The sequence below is a fragment of the Natrix helvetica genome (genome assembly GCF_964273705.1).
Source record: "Natrix helvetica genome assembly, chromosome: 2".
Taxonomy (NCBI): Eukaryota; Metazoa; Chordata; class Lepidosauria; order Squamata; family Natricidae; genus Natrix; species Natrix helvetica.
Genome location: NC_138552.1, coordinates 176,094,930 through 176,114,194, shown reverse-complemented (window position 1 = coordinate 176,114,194; position 19,265 = coordinate 176,094,930). Strand labels below are relative to the sequence as shown.

Here is a 19,265-nt window from a genome sequence, read left to right as displayed (position 1 = left end):
AGGTGCATTACCTAAAAATTGGTGGGCTTGATCTCAGCCTAAGCTTACAATTCTACTATTACTACTACTACTCTGCAGATTCTGTGTACACTCAGCTGGAAGCGGGTGCTGCATCTCTGAATAACTTCTACTTCAGCCCCCTCTCAAGTGGAATTAGCAATGTAATAAAGATGTTGCAGCCAAATATGACCGGTAAGACTATTTCTTTTCCCCTGCGCAGTATTTTGTATGTGTTCTCCTCTTGAAGCTTTCAGATAATGAACACTAAGAAACGGGAATGAGATTTTTAAAGCTTTTATAATCACTTTCTGAATATTCTGGTAAAAAAGGAGGTGAAGAATAAATTGAGCTAAATAAACAAGAATATTTTTGGAAAACCCTTTTTCTTTTGACACTAGGCATAGGAAGTAATTGAATGTCAGGTAAAATACATTTGTTTTCTGATTTGTTTTTAAAAAAATTTAACCTCTATATAATTGCAGATATATATCACATTCAATAGAGTGTGTCTACCTCATAGTATCAGAGAGATCATAAATAAGCATACCAGTCTTTTCATTGGCCATTTACCTTTTTAGATGAGCATGTGATTCCTATGGATCCAAGATGGAACATGCAGTGCTTGGATACGATTAGCAATTCCGACGATTTTGATACAGAAATAGAACACTCAGACCAGCTGCTTATCCTTCTAAAATCACTTTCAAATCGGTGAGTTTAATTATGAGTACCTTTTTTTATCAGAAGAGTTAAAAGCTTTCCATTACTAGGCGTGTATGTGAGAAAAAGAAACATGTCCAAAAAAACCCCTATAATCAGTTTTCCATATTCTCATCAGTGGTGGGATTCAAAAACGTTTACTACTGGTTCTGCGGGCGTGGCTTGGTGGGCGTGACTTGGTGGGTGAGGCAGGGGAAGGATACTGCAAAATCCCAATTTCCTCCTGATTAGCTGGGACTCAGGAGGCAGAGAATAGATGGGGGTGGGGTCAGAGGTGGTATTTGCCGGTTCGCCAAACTACTCAAAATTTCCGCTACCGATTTTCCAGAACTGGTCAGAACCTGCTGAATACCACCTCTGATTTTCATACTTTTAATAATACAGGGTTCTATTGCTTTTTTCTGAATCCTTCACATGATTTATGAGTGAATGCATGTTCCTGTTTTAAAATAAATCCTCCAAAATTCATACATTGCTTTTCATTATTGCTGATTATCACATAAAGACTAATATCCTCACATTTCTACTCTCCTGTTGCCTTATAAAAATTATAAATTGGTTGGCATGGTCCATTTTATTGTAGTGATATCCTAGAACATTTGGCATTAGTATAACATTGATATCATAATGAAATTTATTTTGTGGGTTGTGTGTTTCCTACTCCAGGAATTTCAGTGTCATTTGTTGTGTATTGTGTTGTAATTACAGGGCAATCCTGTTTCTGAACCGGGAGAGAAAGAGTTATGTTGAAAGAAGTTTGATTAATATCAAAAAAACCAGAACTAGCGCTTTGAGGATATCTGTAGAGTTCTATAAAGGTATACATTATGCTTCTGCTTTTAATAAGTGAAAATTCAGCAACCTAATATGTCTTAATCAATATGGCTGAAATGAATAAAGAAGCTATAGTTGAAAGTAGATTTAATTTTATAAAATTCCATATCTAAGGGTTTTTTTTTTTTTTGAATGAACATTTGATAGAATGTGGCATAGTTCTTGATCCTGTCAAGGAAAAAAAACATGCAAGTTGCTACTTTTCAGATGTTTGAAGCACAATTTTCTTAATACCTAATCTTGGCAGAGATTTGTATGTGTTGTCCAAAATTTACAAAGCATCAAGTTGGCATATTCTCATTTTAGTCCATTGGGAATTCAGGAGTTCATGATTTTTTTAAATAGAAAAACTTTTATTGTTAAAAGAAAAAAAAATGTTGTATATGGTGAAATCATCTTGGTAATCTCTCTGCCATACAGAGTATAACACAGATCTCTTGTATATTCAATACCCGTTACCACTTACTAATTATATAACCTCTTCTACATGATTACACTTAAAATTACAATTGCATAATATATTACCTATATTGCCCCTTATTTCAATCTATGCATTCTTGTGCTTATTTGTTCCGACTTCCCTTCCTTAAATCCAACCACTGATAAATTTTCCTGTTATTGTAGAGACAGCAGCCAGACTGGGTATGCTCTGTCCATTAACTAATCGGACTGAGTCTACACTTATGATGTCATTGGGCCCTTGTGGCTCCTCCCCAGTTTTCAGACTCAGTCCAACCTGGACTGACTGTGAGAATTGATCTCTCCTCTGGTTTGAGTTCCAATCTCTGTCCAGTCATTTTTTCCATCCACCTTCGAATCCTTTGCCAATATCCTTTTGCTTTGCTACATGACCACCACATGTAGTAGGTCCCCGGTGTTTGATCACATTTCCAGCATTTAGGTGATAATTTTTTATATATTTTGGCTAGTCTGGCTGGAGGTAAGTGCCACCTATAGAACATTTTATATAGGTTCTCTTTGTACGATGTGGCCAAAGTTAGTTTCCTGTTCTGACCCCCCTTCCTCCTTTGCCCACACAGAACACGCTTCGGAACAATACGAATTAACAGGGTTTATTTCACAGACAGACAGAAAGTTCCGTGGCAGTAAACCACCACGACAAAGCTCACAATGACAAGACACGAAAGCAGCTATCCAGCTTGCTACGTTTTCCAGACCAAAACTTCTTGCAGGAGTTCTTTGTTGACTGCTGCAAAGGGTGTATGCTCAGTCAACCCTTTTATAGCCTGAAGAGGAGTCTACTGATCAGCAGCTGAGAGCCCTTACCGCCAATAATTGCGCCCACGCTCCTTGCGTCTATGGGCGCGGCGATAACGGGCGTCCAAGAACTCCCTGCTGATCTCTGATTCACTGTCTCGTGACTCCTCCCCACTGCTCCAAGGCATGACATCAGGAGCCCTCCTCCTCTGGCTCTCACCGCTGCTCCATGCCTCAGGCGCCTCCTGGTGGCCGACCAGACTCTCCGATCCCTGCTCAGAGTCGGAACCCTGTCCAGGGTCCTCCACATCCTCTTGAGCCGACTCATAGGGACCCTCACTCTCTGAGTCTGGTGGCAGCTGCAATGGCTCCTGCTGGGCCACAACAGTTTCCTGTCCTTATCCCACAATTTTTCCCATTTTTCTAATTCGATATTGCACCCAAAGTTCTTTGCCCATACCACCACATTGAGGACTGATGGGCTTAATAGATAGGTCCAGAAAAAAAATTGGGGTAATTTAAACTGAAATAATTAAATGCCGTTAATAGGATTTCTCTTTGTCTATCCATTAATTTTCCTCTCTTACCAGATTTGAAATTATAGTTTGGTGGCAACTTTTAAAGATCCCTGGGGAATGCACCCAAGCTGTGGTGGGGAGGAGTGGTGGTTGCATTTGCTGCCTCTGATTGTACAATTCAAGCTTTGTGCGCCTTACATTTAGTAATTTTCTGAGAAAAACAATAGCACATTTATAAACCATGTTAACTTTCTACAAATCAGAAGAACAGATTGCAGACATCTTCTGTGTTTCGTTAACTACTACTCATGGATTGAATCATGTACTGTTAATGCAGCATGCACTAGATATTGGTACATATTTTCTTTGGTTTAATTTTGTCTTTTGAACTTAAAAGATCCTGGCAACCACAACTCGCTTCCACATGCTATTGTGGCCCACCTTGCTGCCTTTTTTGAACTTTGGGATGCTTTCGTCCTGCACTGGGTGAAATCTACACAAGTTGCTGTGTCTGATGAGAAATTATATGAAGTAAGTAGGCAATATAGATATTTTCTAACCCATGAGCTATAAGTACTATTTTGGTTTTCATTCTGGTCCCCATATTCCCCCACTTCAGTTGAATTAGCCATAGTATTTTTTTAGATATCGTATTTTTCGGAGTATAAGACGCACCGTTTTACTCTAAAAAAGAGGGTGAAAATCTGGGTGCTCTTATACTCTTAATGTAGCCACTTGGGTCATCTGAAAAAGGGGCAGGCAAAGCGGACACTGCAGAGATCGTGATGGCTGGAAAGGAGAGAGGTTTCGCTTTCAGGGCTTCCGCTTGGCTGGGCTCCCGGGAGGGCTTAGACCAGTGATGGCGAACCTTTTTTGGCTCGCCTGCCATAAGTGGGGGGAGCGCAGGGGGGTTGCGCTGGGTGTGCCACACCCATAATGCAATGCGCGATGCACCCAGTGCACATGCGCACACTACAGGCGCTCCCCCCCCATTTTTACATGTTTTTTTCACCTTCCCCAGGCTCGAGAGGCTTTATAGGAGCCTGGGGAGGGCAAAAACAGCCTCCCCCCCATTGGGCCCCCTCTGGAGGCATCAGGGAAGCCTCTGGACAGTCCCTGAAGCCTTCGGAGCGCTCAAAACGACCCTCCGAGAAAACAGGAAGTGACTTTCGGTTTGCTCGGAGGGTTGTTTTGAGCGCTCCGAAGGCATCAGGGAAGCTTATGAAGCCTCCGGAGGGCCTCCAGGGTGGGCGGAGGAGACTCTTTTCGCCCTCCCCAGGCTCCTATAAAGCCTCTGGAGCCTGGGGAGGGCGAAAAATGGCTTTAAAAAAGGGTGAACTCAGCTGGCCAGCGCGCGCATGTGCGCTGGCCAGCTGACAGGACAGCGTCTTGCGTGCACTGACAAATGGCTCCGCATGCCACCTGTGGCACACATGCCATAGGTTCGCCATCACTGGATTAGATGGTGGTGGCGGTGGCAGTGGCTCCTCACATTGCTGGGGAGTGAAGTCATTGTGGCCATTGTCTCCCCTGAGCTGCCCCCCTAATCTCTGAGGCAGCTTTCGCTTGCAGGAGGAGGGTGAGGGTGAGGGGGGAGTATACCAAAGCCTCTGAGTAACTGGGAAAGAAAGCCACGCTTGGAACCTGCCGAAAACTGCCTTCCGAAAAGCCCAGCTTTCTTTCCCAGTTACTCAGAGGCTTTGGTTTAAGTAGGCACTGCTTTAAGCTGCCCTCCTCCTGGAAACGAAAGGTGCCTCAAAGATGCTAGATTTCTCAGAACACTAGATTGGGAAGTTAAAAACCTGAAATGGGGACAATCAATGTGGTCTTTCTCTGCTGTCGAGGCATATTCTTGGACAGTTTCACAAATTTATTTGGACAATCTTTCAATGCGTACAGTTCCACGCCTTCATTGAAAAAAACTGGCACTCAAGGCAGCCAAGAGACGTGGCTAAAGTTTCAATTCAGTCCTGGGCAGATTGGCTGAGTTTAACCCATTCTTGGACTCTCCTCGCAGCGTACAGAAAACGAGCCTTCAGGTAAGCCAATGATCATTCTCTCTCCTTCATAACTGGAAATGTTCTTCCTGAGAGTAGCATAGAATGCAAGGGGAGTAGACATGAAAGGCTGCTTTCTCCTCTTGTCATCCTCAAAACAAGATATTGATATTTCCTGATATGAAAATGATAATTCTTCATCTGAGCCCCTACTATGTTTAAAGAACGTATTCTCCCTGGCTTGCTTCTAGATTCTACATAGCTTATTGTGGCGTGACAGGTTTTGGGCAACATCTGAAACGGTGGCTTTGGATTCTCCTGGCTTGATGCTCTTGTCTCTCCACTGGCATTGGGTTGTGAAACATTTAATCAGCAGAATACCTCAGCTTCTGAGTGGATATGAACAGCAAAAGTACGTCTCCTTTGTAATTTTCCACAGTACTATTTAGCTTTTTCAAGAATCTTCCTTTCTACTAGGCTGTGTTCCAGTGGTGGGATTCAAAACTTTTTAGTATCAGTTCTGTGAGGGTGGCTTGGTGGGGGTGACAGGGAAAGGATACTGTAAAGTATGGTTGTCTAGTTTGTGGTTTAGGTGCTTTTAAATGTAAATTTGCCTGTCCATGTGTTTTCTGCCAGTGTCCTATTCAAAACTCATTATAGGCCAGTGCATACATATATTAGCCTTTCCCAGGTTGTTAGACATGCATTTTTAAGATTCTCAACCAAGTTGGTGAAGGTTGACACAGAACAGCCGTGGGTGATTTAAAGATCAGTCTTCCTCTCTGAAATGTTTATATAAATATTTATTTGTTGCATTTTAAGGTTGTCCAAGGAAATTCAGTCTGTATCACAGCAAATGCAGACTTCTCTTGCTAATCCAGAGGGTATTTCTACCAGCATTAAAAAGTTACAGAAGGCTTTGGGAAAACCTCTTCCCTTCAAGGTATGTATTTGTACGTATTTTTAACTGACCATAGATATTTTTAAAAGCAACTTTTAAAATCTATGTTATGTTGCTATAGAAACTTAAATAATTTTTTCCAGCCCATATTGCAGGCATTTCATTACCCAATTATCTAGGATTAGAACTGATAATATTACCTAGTTTGAGTAATGAAATGTCTGCAAGAAAATAACCAAGCTCAGACACCACCAAGGATCCTCAATTAAATCAATCGAAGCTGAAAGATTTGAGGGGGCACCAGACAGGAAAATGCCAGGGCTCAGATGTCTGGGATTGGAAGAACGACATCTTCTTTGGCGTGCTGCGCATGCACGCACACAGACAAACACACCATTCCGAGCTTGGAGACTTATCCACATCTGAACTGGCAAGCTGCCAATCATACCTGGGCTTGGGAAGGAGGCCCTCTCCTTCCTCTGGATAAAAATCCCCAAACGTGGAATGCGGGGTGAGTGCATGTGCACCCACATGCTTGGCTGCCAGCAGTTTGGGGAGGTGAGGAGCTTATGGGGCACTTGAGTTTTCTTACGTCGAGTTAGCTAGTGAGAGTTGCTCTGTGCCGACCCGGCCATGCCCTCCTGGTTGTACCAAGTCAGCCATGCCCACCCAGTTGTGGCAAGCCAGCTGCAACCAGCTAGCTACGCCTACCCAGCCACACCCACCTGGCTACTGTGACTTGTCATGGACCCACAAGTTGGTGGGAGTTAAGTATGCCTTCTAGAAGATCATGGATTCCCCATCCCCATCCCCTTGTTTTCCTCTTCGGTTCCATTGACACCAGCAGAAACGTCCCTGTATACTTTTTTGAAATCGTTTAAATACAGCAGTTTTTTATTATGGAGTGTTGACTGGTGGGAGCGTCTATCATTTATAATCCATGTGTACAGAATCCCTCTCCTCTTTTCTTCGCTATTAATGCACAAATTCAGCATAAATAACATAGGATTTTTTTAAAATTGAAAAAGGGGGGGGGATTCTAATTGTTGGGCTAGAGTTGCCACTCTTTTACATTATTTTTAATTATCACTCAACTTGTACAGGAAAAAGGGGGGGGGATTCTAATTGTTGGGCTAGAGTTGCTACTCTTTTACATTATTTTTAACTATCCCTCAACTTGTACAGGAAAAAGGAATCTTGGAAATTGCTGTCCAGCTCAGGAGACTCTCCAAAGCTCTTCATGTCCCAGAGCTGAAGCCTCCCTTTGGAGATGATCAGTGGCAGAAAGAGATCTGTATATTGAGAACAGTCACTACAGAGTGGAAGATAAAAGCAGTGTTACTTCAAGCTCAAGGCCTAGTCTTCCGCGCTAGTTATTTGAAAGAGTTTTGTTCAGGTAAATTAGTCGTGAAATCTAAATCTCTTGCAAGGAAAGTGTCATAACAATGTAACTACCGTGTTTTCCCAAAATTAAGACAAGGTCTTACATTCTTTTGACCCCACCCCCACCCCACCCCCCAAAGTAAGTGCTTGGCCTTATTTTCAGGGAGGTCTTATTAATTTTGAGGTACAGGAGGCGGCGAGCGTAGTCACCTCATGGCTGCTGCTGTGTTGCAATATTTTCAGAGAGGGCTTATTTTGGGGGGGAGGGCTTATTTTAGCGCATGCGCTCAAAAGTCCGATTGGGCTTATTATCTGGGAAGGTCTTATTTTGGGGGAAACAGTATTTTTATACAAAAAAAATATTTTCTGTTTAGGTCTTTTTAGGTCTGTTTAAGTCTTGGTTGCACCATTTTTAATTATTCTTTTCTTCTTTCCTTACAGATGAATTTCAGACATTGGTGAATCTCCAGCAGTCAAAGTTAAAAGAAGGAGGAGCTTTCATTAGCCTACATGAAGAGAAGCCTGCTGGAAGCCAGCAACTTGACCCTGCTTTGTTAACTCAGCTGTCTAATAGGGTACAATTGTGGCCTGCAATGGAGTATCTGGCTGTGTTGTGGCAGTACAAGCTGATCTGTGATTGCATTGCTGAGATTTATTTTAAAAGGTGAGGGTCAGTTTTATTATCTGGAATGTAAATGTTTACCACTTCTGGCATACTGTGAGAGTAGGCAGGGATTGGTTTTTGCTTTTTCCATTTTTTAAAAAATTGACGGTGCAAAACTTTTATGATACAATGAAAGGGAAAGCACTTCTGCCTGAATTTGGTCTCAGCATTTTATCTCATGTGTTCACAGCTTATCTCTACCCAAATTGCATAGGTGTCATAGAAAGCCATGACAAGTATGTAGCAGAAAATCTCACAGGCATTCTGTTCTTTCTCTAATTCAGAGACCAAATAGTGTACTTTTCAGAGTATAAGATGCACCTAGTTTTTGGGGAGGAAAACAAGAGGGAAAAAAATCTGCTTCTGCCTGCCAGCAATTTGCCTCCTTGCCCCAAACAGCAAACAGTACAGAAGATATACACTGTTTGTGGTGTTACATTTCAGACTATACTTGTACAGATGCTGTTAAAATTAATGTGGCTTTCTGGAAGTATACGTTATTCTCTGCTATTTAAAAGAAGATACAATAGCACTGGGCCTCTTCAGATCAAGCATTTATTTTAAAAAGCTTCTTCATTTTGTTAAGTTGTCTAGAACAATAATAAAGCAGCTTTTTAAAAATAAGTCTAATAATTTGAACATTCTATAGGCATTTATAGTTATTGACTTACCTCCCTGTAGCGAACAGCCTGTTTCAGTTTAGCCCGATTAGAAGAAAAAAAAAATCTGCCTTTGCCTCATTGCAGCAAACAGCAAGTTTCACTTTCAATTTCAGTTTAAGCAGTGGGCTCCCAATGATCAGCTGTTTCAGACTGCAGGGATTGCCATAGCCTATTGCCACCTCCACAAGCCCCATTTTCTCGTTTGCTGCAAGGAGGTAAATTGCTGGGAGACAGAGGCCAAAGGGTGGGGGCCAGTGGGTGGGGCTATATTCAGTGTATAAGACGCACCAAATTTTCACCCTCTCTTAGGGGGGAAAAGGTGTATCTTATACTCTGAAAAATATGGTAGTTGTGGATTCAATTAAATTCTGTCCTCCAGTTAAAAAAATAGTTGTTTACAGGTAATCCTTGCTTAACAGCAGGAATTGGAACAAGAATTTCCGTTGCTAAGTGATGCAGCCATGAAGTCTGCTGTTATGTGATTGCATTGTTTAGCAATAGCAATTCCAGTAGTCCCAATTGCCATTGTTAAAGCAAGGATCATGGGTTATTACGCAAGGACATCATGTCACCGTTACTTGCAACCTCTTGTCAACTTCAAATACTGTATTTTTCGGTGTATAAGACACACCAAGGTTTTGAAGACGCAATTTTTTTTTAAAGTAGATAGGTAGATAGAGGGACAGAGAGAGAGAAATACAGGAGGTAGGTAGGTAGGTAGGTAGATAAAGGGAAAGAGAGAGAGAGAGAGAAATACAGTAGGTAGAGAGAGAGAGTGTATAGATAGGGAGGGAGAGGGATAGAGAGAGAAATAGAAAGAGAGAGAGAGAGAGAAATACAGTAGGTTGGTAGGGAGAGAGAGAGAGAGTAGGTAGGTAGGGAGATGTTTCCAGGTGTATTTATCCATGTGCTGGAGAAGGAAATCGCTGACAATCTGCAGCAGCTAAGACTTTGTTTCTGCTGGCACAGCACTTGATGATTGTAATTCTCATCAATCAGTTAAAGAGCTTTCCAAAAAGGAAAAAAAAGTTTTTGCACTCTGCAAACTTCCCCAAAACAGCCAGTTTTTCGCAAAAATGGGCCTGTTTTTCCTCCCAGAAAAGGCATGAATAGCCTCGGGGGGGGGCTTGCAGAGTGCTCTGGAGGGGGGCAAAACGAGTAAAAAGCTGTCAGTTTTTTCGCAAAAATGGACCTGGTTTTTGTCAAAAGAATTGCATGCATAGCCTTATGGAGGCTTATAGAGTGCTGCTGGAGGTGGGGGGGAGGCCCGGTTTTTGCTCATTTCTGCCCTCCCCAGCCCGCAGGAGCTCTCTGAAAGCCTCCATAAGGGTATGCACAGCCATTTTGGTGAAGGGGTGGGGCTTTGGAGGCAAAAAAATGCTGTATTTGATGTATAAGACGCACCCAGATTTTCAGCCTCTTTTTTGAGGAAAAAATGTGCCTCTTATTCTCCGAAAAATATGGTAAGCAGAGTCAATGGGGGAGCCAGCAGGATGTTGCTTGTCCCAGTCACAACATGCCTTTCTTAGGCAGCTCACAAGTATGGTGGCAGGTGAGTGAGTGTTACGGAGTGCAGGTGTGTGTGCTACAGCTAAGTTTGAGAATGGCTGCATGATGGGACTGTGCTACATGGCGACACCATTTGTATAGTAGTGTGCTTTGGAGTGGCAAAGGACAGGTGGGATAGATGAGTGTATGTTGTGATGCAAGTGTTGGCAGATGTGCGCTGCAGAGCAAATGTGGGCAGATGTGTGGATGGGTATTGCAGTGCACAATGTGCATAGGCATGTGGGTGGGTACTATGGTATGAGGTGTTGTTGTTGTTCTGCAAGTGCCAGTGAATGTTGCAGTGTGGTGGTCAGACCTACCTGGCCATACCTAATCTGACCTAGGCTTCCTGATACAGTAAAAAGCAATAAAAAACAATACTGAGAGGGGTGCAGGGAGGCAAAGCTATGGCCCATCAGGAGTGACCAGCAGGCAATCCCCTACCTGTCCAGAGCCTAAACTCACCCTGCCACCTGGGGCCTCTTTTGGGGGGGGGAGCTGCAGGGAGACTTACCATTGCAATTTGCAACCTCCCACTGGTTTCTCCATTGACTTTGCTTGTGGGAAGCTGGCAAGAAATATTAGAAATGGCAATCACATAACCAGGAGACATTGTCATAAGTGCTGGCTCCAAATAACGAAATTGTGATCATGTGATTCTAGGGACAGCCACAACTTGGAAGACCGGTTGTAAATTTCCCTCGTTCAGCACCATTGTTGCTTAACAGGTGGTCGCAACCGAAGGGGTACCCATACTAAAATAATATAACCAATACGTACAAGCTTTTATAGGCCACTGTTGTTACAAAAAAGTTTGGTTTATAAATAGATGAAGAGTTTTTTTTTTAAGCTTAAATTCTGTTAATTGAAATGTAAGGAACTGTGTGGTATAGAATTGATTTCATAGCCAAATTTCCTGAAATGTACTCAGTTTGAACTACTTTGAACGTACAAATTGCCTTGAATATATACTTATATACTGTATTTTGGTAATTTTTATCTTGGCTTTTATCTTTTTCATTATTGCTGTATTTTAGTATGAGTGTGTTCGAACAAACAGCTAAGATTCAGTAGCTGCTTTTCTCATTATTTTCAGGAATAACAACAGTGATCAGTTAAGCACCTTTTCAGAAATAAGACCCTTTATTGCTTTTTGCCTTAAGTTGACACCAGCTACCTCTCAACAACTTCAAGGACTTTATTACCTACTAGATTGTTATAAGGTAAAAAAAAAACACTTTAAAGCTGAATAAATTCTACCTTCCTTTTTAATGATTGATTGCATGATATTCAAACACAAAACTAATTTATTACATCTTCTTTAACTGTGTAGAAAAATTGCTTTTCTTTTATAGGAGCTAAAGGGAAACTTGAAATATGTTAATCAGACTCATGGTAGAGTAAAAAAACCAACAACTGAATATTCACCACATTTTGGGCAACCACCTCACATTTATGGCCATCTGCTTCCTGCAATGTACGATGTTTTTACTAGAAATTATCATTTACTTCTGGTTTCCAGCACAAAATGCCCTATAATGAATAATGGGATTGCTTAATGAGTATGATGTTGTTTAACAATTGCCATGTTCACTAAAAAGATTATAAAATCAGGCATGGCCATAGGCCAGTTTGATGAAACTTTTTGGCACTGAGGGCTGAAATGGGAACATGCATGCATGCGCGAACACCAGCTAGCCAGTGCGCATGTGTGTGCCCGAAACTGAAAGAGCAGCCAACCAGTGCACATGTCCGTGCAAGGAAAATGATCTCCCGGTTTCTGGCTCATGCATGCGCACTGGCCAGCTGGTCTTCGCATGCACATGCATGCTCCCATTTTGGCACTTAGTGCTCCCGTTTCAGTTTCTGGCGCTGCGTATGTGAAGACCAGCTGGTCGGTGCGCCGGAACTGGGAAGAACAATGGGAGATGGCTCGCGTGCCTGGAGAGATGGCTCTGTGTGCCACTTCTGACACATGTGACATAGGTTCGCCATCACCATAGGCCATGGTTTATTACTATCCTGATTTATGACTGAAACTGTGGTCATACGTCGAGAACTACTTGTACATAAACAACCCATCTGATTATTTTTCCCTGTCTGTATTTGTTCTTTAAGTGAGATAGATTTATTTTCCTATTTGTAAAGGGCCATAGTTTCAAACCTTAAGTTGAATTGTTTTGAGCGCAACAATTGCCTTAAATGTCACCATCACCAGACCAGATTCTGTCTAGGCCAGAGATGGAGGCAACAAATCACTTTCTGGATGTTTGTGATATTCTACGCTATTAAATCTGCCTAATACAGCCAGTGTTGAAAGATATGAAAAATAAGAGCATATACATGGTGGTCCACAGGTAGCCCCCACTTGCTCCAAAAAATAACATTTTCAAACACTTTCCACAATTGATTGGAATATTAATTTTTAAAACTCCCATAGGATTTGAGAAGTCTTTAATACCTTTGCCTTTTTATCTTTCATTTTAGGTCTCTGCTGATGAAATTTCACTTCTGTGGTCAGAACTTGCTGTTGCTGCTTTTCAGGCTTTCTGGAGTAGCACAGTAACTACAAGCCCTGAGCGTTGGCTATCCTGGCAGCCATTCTCTATGGAAGAGAAGATGATATCCAGCTCATTCATGAATTCTTCTATCCAGGTTTGTGTGGGAAACGATAAGGTGGTTAAATTACAGCAGTTTATTCTTTCAAAAGGATACGTGCAATAATTTGCTAATCTTAATAGTAGCTTAGACAAGCTTTGTTATCATAACAAGAGTTTAGATAAAGAATTGTTTAGTTTGCTTAGTCTCTTTTTAACATTTGCAAAATATTGTACGTATTTTTTACCTTGGGTTTACCCATGCCTTTTTTGGTAGATGACTCCATCTTCCCTCCCATTCCACCCAATATTCTATTTCACAATTTTCCCTATATGTCATTCTATCCCGAGATGCAATGGCTCAGCAGTTAGAGACACTGAGTTTGTCAGCTGGAGAGCTGACAGCCGGGGTTCCAGACTCGAGCTCCATGCAAAGGGTGAGCTCCTGTTCCCTGCCCCAGCTCCTGCCCACCTAGCAGTTCGAAAGCATGCAAATGCAAGTAGATAAATAGGTAGCACTTCGGTGGCAAGGTAACAACATTCATTCCATGCGACTTTGCATATAGCCATGCTGGCCACCTGACCACAGAAATTGTCTTTGGAGAAACCTGGCTCCCTCAGCCAAGAAACTGAGATGAGCATCACCCACTAAAGCAGTGCTTCTCAAATAGTGGGGCGCGCCCCCCAGGGATGGCGCGAGGCTCCATAAAGGGGGGCTTGTTCGACCTCGTTTGACTGTCAGGAACGAAGCTGCCATGAGGTGACTACGCTCACAAGCATAACTTCTTCTCCGCCTTCCAAACTTCAAAACTCGGCTGCCGAGTCTTCCAGCAGTGGCTGCTCTAGGAGTGCTCTCTATGGTTGTGGGCTGGCTGCTGGACAGAGAGTCTTTTGGATATAGAGTCTTCCAGACAGAGAGTCTTCCAGCAGCCAGCCCACAACCATAAAGCACCCTCCTAGAGCCACCGCTGCTGGAAGACTCAGCAGCCGAGTTTTGGAGTTTGGAAGCCATAGAACTTTGTCCTTGAAAGTGGTAATGTCTTTCTATCAGAGCATATGTAACTATTTGAACAAAACTGAAAGTTTATTCTTTTCCCTTTGTTTTATATCTACAATCCTAAGCGTATTCAAGTTCCACTTTTTAGGCCTTATCAAAACAGTGCTAAACTAACTACGCTTGGACACAAAGCTATAGTAATTCTGCAAAGAGCAATCATCTATAGTGGATAGATTCTTCTGAATATTTATTCAGAGAGATATAATCTCTCTCTCTCTCTCTCTCTCTCTTTTCTGCTACAGTTAATAAAGCTATTCTTTGTAGTAAATTGATCCACATTTCTTTCTTTTTTTATTCTCTTATACGTTAATAAGGATACAGTGTTATGCAGAGGTGTACTTATAACAATTTTATAGACAAATGATACTATTTACAGTCGCGCGGGGGGCGCGAAATGTTTTCTTCTTCCTAGGGGGGGCATGACAGAAAATAATTGAGAAGCACTGCCCTAAAGGCAGATATGGCTGACAGGGAAGGCTTTCCCTTTTTTCATTCTGTCCCTATTGAGCATACTCAGTGGACTGATTTTTGTGGTTCCTTTACTTTAATTAGTTTTCTACAGATAGACACTTTACTAAAATGTTATTGTGTATAATTGCTACTTTAATGCTAGAAGATTCAAATTAGAAATCTGCCTGGTAGTAGTTTACAGGAATTAAAAGAGTTCTCATTTTTGTGCATTAGATGCTGCAGTATTTGTTAGACTTCAATCACTTATTTTTTTTAAAAAAATATTTACAGCTGGGTCATTTTTAAAACCTGTTATGTCCAGGACTCTTATTTTTCTATTTTGTGCTCCTAATTAATTAATGCACCATTTATCACTTAATCATTGGGTGCGAAAGTCATTTCTAACAATAATCCTTACTACAACTTCCTGTTCCTTTTTCTTATGTCCAGTGATTTTTTAGTGTAGTTGGCCCGTGAAAACCACTGATGGGAGAAATTGGGAAAACAGTGAATTAACTCTCTCTCCTCTTTCCCATTTATATACCGTATTGATGATCAGGATATCGGGAAGAGCCTCCCTCCCTCCCTTGTAACAGTTTCCTTGACCACAGTTTTGTTACTTCCATAGGAAATAGTTACTGTATGAGACAAAGAGGATTTACTACATTTGGAATATTGGCCATGCATGTTAGCGCTCCTTGATCACAATTAGTTTTAAGGTTGTGGGCTTAACCTCTTAATTTTATATGATTATCAGTGTTTTAAATGTGCATTTTGATTTGTATTAATTCTAGGGTGTGGGTATTTTGAATCGAGCAGTTTTCTCCAAGTGCCTCTCTGAAATTCTAACTAGCAGCAACAAGTGGAGCCAATGGGATACAACAGGTCTTCCTATTCTGTCAGCCTCCAGAGTGACCTTGGGAGAGTGTCTAGAAAAAGCAGAGCAGCTTCAGGAGATCAATAAAGTTTTGTGGACCAATGCAGCTTTTTCTTCGGTGGCTGAATTTAGGTATTTAAAAAGACTTCCTTCATTTTCGTTCCTTAATTTTGTTCTTTAAATCCTTCATCCCTTAGAGCAAGGGGTGTCAAACTGGATTTCTTCGAGGGCCGAATCAGCATTGTAGTTCTCCGTGTGTGGGGGAGACAGAACGGACACCTCCTGCATAACCCTGCTGGCCAAAACGGCTCAGGGCTGTGTGCCCACCCCATCCCGTTTCAGCCTGGATGGTCTCTACTGGCCAAAAGCCTGCAGCCTGCAGCACTCTGCTAGCCAAAAACTGGCCGGGGAGGGGCGGTTAAAAAAGTTTTGGCGGGCAGCGTAATGCAGGAGACCATAGAGGCTGAACACTGGCTGCGTGAGTCCCCGTCCCCCCCACGGCCCATTTTGGCTGGCAGAGGCACTGCCTTTGATGTTTCCAGGCCGGCTCCGCAGGCCAGATCTAAGCATCCCTGCCTTAGAGCAATCAATCTTAAAAAAGAAGCTTCTCTAGATATGTCTTAGGGGGTTAACATTTTGATGGTGCCCCTTGCCTCTGTTGTTAGCAGGAGATCAGTTGATTCTTCTCTTGGATTTGTCTCTTGGATCTCTCCTGTTGTTCACTGTTTCATAACTCTGTCTTCCTTATCTCAGGCATACAGATTCAAGGTTTCAGTATGTAATCTTACACAAGCAACTTCTGGCCCTTCAAGATTTGATTCCAGTAGAGATGCAAGAGGAATACCTCAGAAACTGTAATAAGGTGTTCTCAAAGGATTTGGTGGCCCTTCAGTATATTTGCAAAGTACTCAGGGATGTTGGTGCTCAGGAGATGATGCCCGAACAGATCCTTTGTCTCTGGCTGACCTGTGTTCAGCAGTTCTGTGGACAGGAAGTAGGGCTCCATAACTTGCCTGAAACAGTTCAACGAGGCAGCCTCTGGGTAAATCTAGGTCTTCTGCAAATCTACCTTTGGCTTCCACAGACAACGTTTGATCCTGCGGTGAAAAGAAAATATAAACTCAAATATGCAGTAGAAGAGGTGAGTCCTTGGAGCTGATGCACATTTTCTTGCCTTGCAGCGAGTTTGGATGTATTAAATGGCAGCGATATTTCAAAATTTTAAGAGGTTAATCTGTAGCAATAGATAACATAAATAAATGGATTTTAAAGCAACAGGAGGAATTTGCCATCACAAGAAGAAGAAAGCAGCATAGCATATAAATATGCAAAGTACAGTACATCAATCTTATCAGAAATAAGGATAAAGAACTTGCTAATTTAAAAAAAAACTTGAATAATTACAAGGGCAGAATTAGCCATATAGGATGAATAAAATTGTGCATAAATATACAAAACTTGAAATATTGCCCTTACTCATAAAATGTGGGAATAGATGTACAATTTGATGCAAACTAGCAGGATTTGAAGCCAATAGCTTCTTCATCAGATACTATATTTAGAAGCCTAATGTTTTCAGATACAATTTCAATGACCTGATGGGTCTTACAGTCTTGTTAAATTGACTTGCAGATGCCTATCTCACCTGTACATCCTTGATACCTTGTAATGGTTTTTGTTTTAATTAAAGCAACAGTAAAGTAATATTTGAATCAAGCCAGGTTTTTCTCTCCTGCTTTCAGCTGCATCATCTGGAATGTGAAAGGAAAACTCGCAGACTGTCCACTCAGTTACATACAGGGAAAGATCTTGAAGAGGAGCCCATCAACAGTCATGATCACCCTCATATTAGGTACAGTTGAGATTCAGTACAACTGATGGAACTCTGAAACATTGTATGTTCACCTTATTTCTAGCTTCAGAAGAACGACTGTAAATGGCTGAAGTAGTCTGTCTGGCCTTTGGTTCGAGTCAGTATTCTTTTTATATTGCTGGGATTTTTAAGTTGTCGTTTGGTTGGTGAATAAAAGAGAAGAATATTTTTGTGAGAAAAAGCCACTTAGTATGATTCTCTTCTATCTGATGTATTGATTTTTTAAAAAACATTATTATTTTTTAATTAGAACAACTGCAGAAATTGCCTGTGTTCTTCGTATTTAAAAAAGAACAGTCAATACTACCGTGTTTCCCTGAAAATAAGACAGGGTCTTATTTTCTTTTGACCCCCTTGGCCTTATTTTCAGGGAGGTCTTACTATTGTTGAGGTTCAGGAGGTGGCAAGCGTGGTCACCTCATGGCTGCTGCTGTATTGCAATATTTTCGGGGAGGGCTTATTTTAGCGCATGCGCTGAAAAGCCCAATTGGGCTTATTATCCGGGGAGGTCTTATTTTGGGGAAAGCAGGGTAGAAATCAGAGATTAAGCACTTGGGACAAATACCTCATTTTATCCAAGTAGCTTGAATAGTATTATTTGGAAATAGGGTTTAAATCTTTATGCATCTCCCTCTTCCACAGGTTGTTATTGCAAAGAATCCAAAAGCTGAAAGATCAGATTGCCAGACTTGACCAGAAGCAAGCCTTTCGACCCCAGACTCCTTTGTTTGAGTCCTTATATCAAGAAGTCCATCAATACATTGGCAGCATCGCCCAGGTTTCAAAAGTCCAGGACCTCCTGACTCGCCTTCTGCAGCTTCTCCGGGCAGACAAACCTCAGGCGGTGCAGAACGTGCTAAATGAAGAGGCAGCCTGGCAGCAGTCACACCATCAGTTCAGGAGACATTTGGCAGAGAACTACGCCGCCTTCCCCGATGTGATTGTTCCCCTGCAAGCTGCCATTTTGCAGATGCAGCATGGCCTGAGGCTGGTAGCTTCTGAAGTCCATAAGGCCACCTTTGACAGTTTCGTCAGTCCAGCCAAACTGGGAAGCCTTGTTGCCTCTCTGCTTTCGTTCCCTTCCATTGGTAGCACTTTCCCCACATACCTTTCCCATGCAGATACACTCTGTTCTGTGAGCTCTCTGGATGTCCTTCATGGCTTGAAGAGGTTATCTCTGAAATACATTGCTGAAGAGTCTGAGAAAGCACAAAAAATGTGCCTTACCCAGGAGCAGCTGTTGGTGAATGCTTTATTATATCTCCAGTGCCATGCATTGTCCAAGGGAGGAGTGGACCATAAGTCTCTGCTACTTTTCAGGCATTTGTTTCAGGTATAATGTCTGTCTGTATGTACAATCTGTCTATATATCCATTCATCCATCTAAACAGTTTATATGGCCAGCTATCTCAAAGAGATGACTCCGGGCAGCACAGCACAGCACATATTAAATATTATTTGGTTTTAGAACCCTAGGAGGGAAATAATCTTAATTTTAGGGATTTATTCCAAAATGTAAATTATACTGGAGATTGAGGGCATTTGGTAAACAAAAAACAACAATTTTAAGCTTTTTTTTAAAATATGTGCATTAAATGTATTTTACAAATTAGGGGGGGGTTAAAATTTAAAAGATTTAAAAATTGGAATGAAGGTTTGCATGCATTCTCTCTCTCTCTCTCTCTCTCTCTCTCTCACACACACACACACCACACCACACCACACCACATAGAGAGACATTATTTGAAAAGGCAGTATCTATGCAGAAAAAGAGCAGTGGGCAATTGCCGGCCTTTAGGGGCATATATTGCTAGACCTTCCCTTTTTTGCCATTCCATCTAAGCAGGAAGGGAATACCCATAGAAATAGGGAGGTGGGATGTTGTTGTTGTTGTTTTCTTGCAATGTATTTGTCCCAAACTACTGTATGAAAAGGTCTTGTACAACGATGTGCTGACCTATGTATA

General features: G+C 41.8%; 1 protein-coding gene across 2 annotated transcripts in view; it reads left to right on the top strand.

Moving 5' to 3' along the window:
- The window catches only part of MDN1 (midasin AAA ATPase 1), a 125,846-nt gene that overhangs the window by 57,230 nt on the left and 49,351 nt on the right, over positions 1–19,265 (top strand). For both annotated transcript variants that reach the window (XM_081942808.1, XM_081942807.1), the window contains exons 50-63: positions 79–192; positions 579–711; positions 1,429–1,538; positions 3,688–3,821; positions 5,539–5,699; positions 6,110–6,230; positions 7,374–7,584; positions 8,013–8,235; positions 11,542–11,668; positions 12,933–13,100; positions 15,344–15,558; positions 16,180–16,567; positions 17,169–17,278; positions 17,942–18,632. In XM_081942808.1, coding sequence (XP_081798934.1) covers positions 79–192; positions 579–711; positions 1,429–1,538; positions 3,688–3,821; positions 5,539–5,699; positions 6,110–6,230; positions 7,374–7,584; positions 8,013–8,235; positions 11,542–11,668; positions 12,933–13,100; positions 15,344–15,558; positions 16,180–16,567; positions 17,169–17,278; positions 17,942–18,632 — 2,906 coding nt within the window. The remainder of the gene's footprint in view (positions 1–78; positions 193–578; positions 712–1,428; positions 1,539–3,687; positions 3,822–5,538; positions 5,700–6,109; positions 6,231–7,373; positions 7,585–8,012; positions 8,236–11,541; positions 11,669–12,932; positions 13,101–15,343; positions 15,559–16,179; positions 16,568–17,168; positions 17,279–17,941; positions 18,633–19,265) is intronic.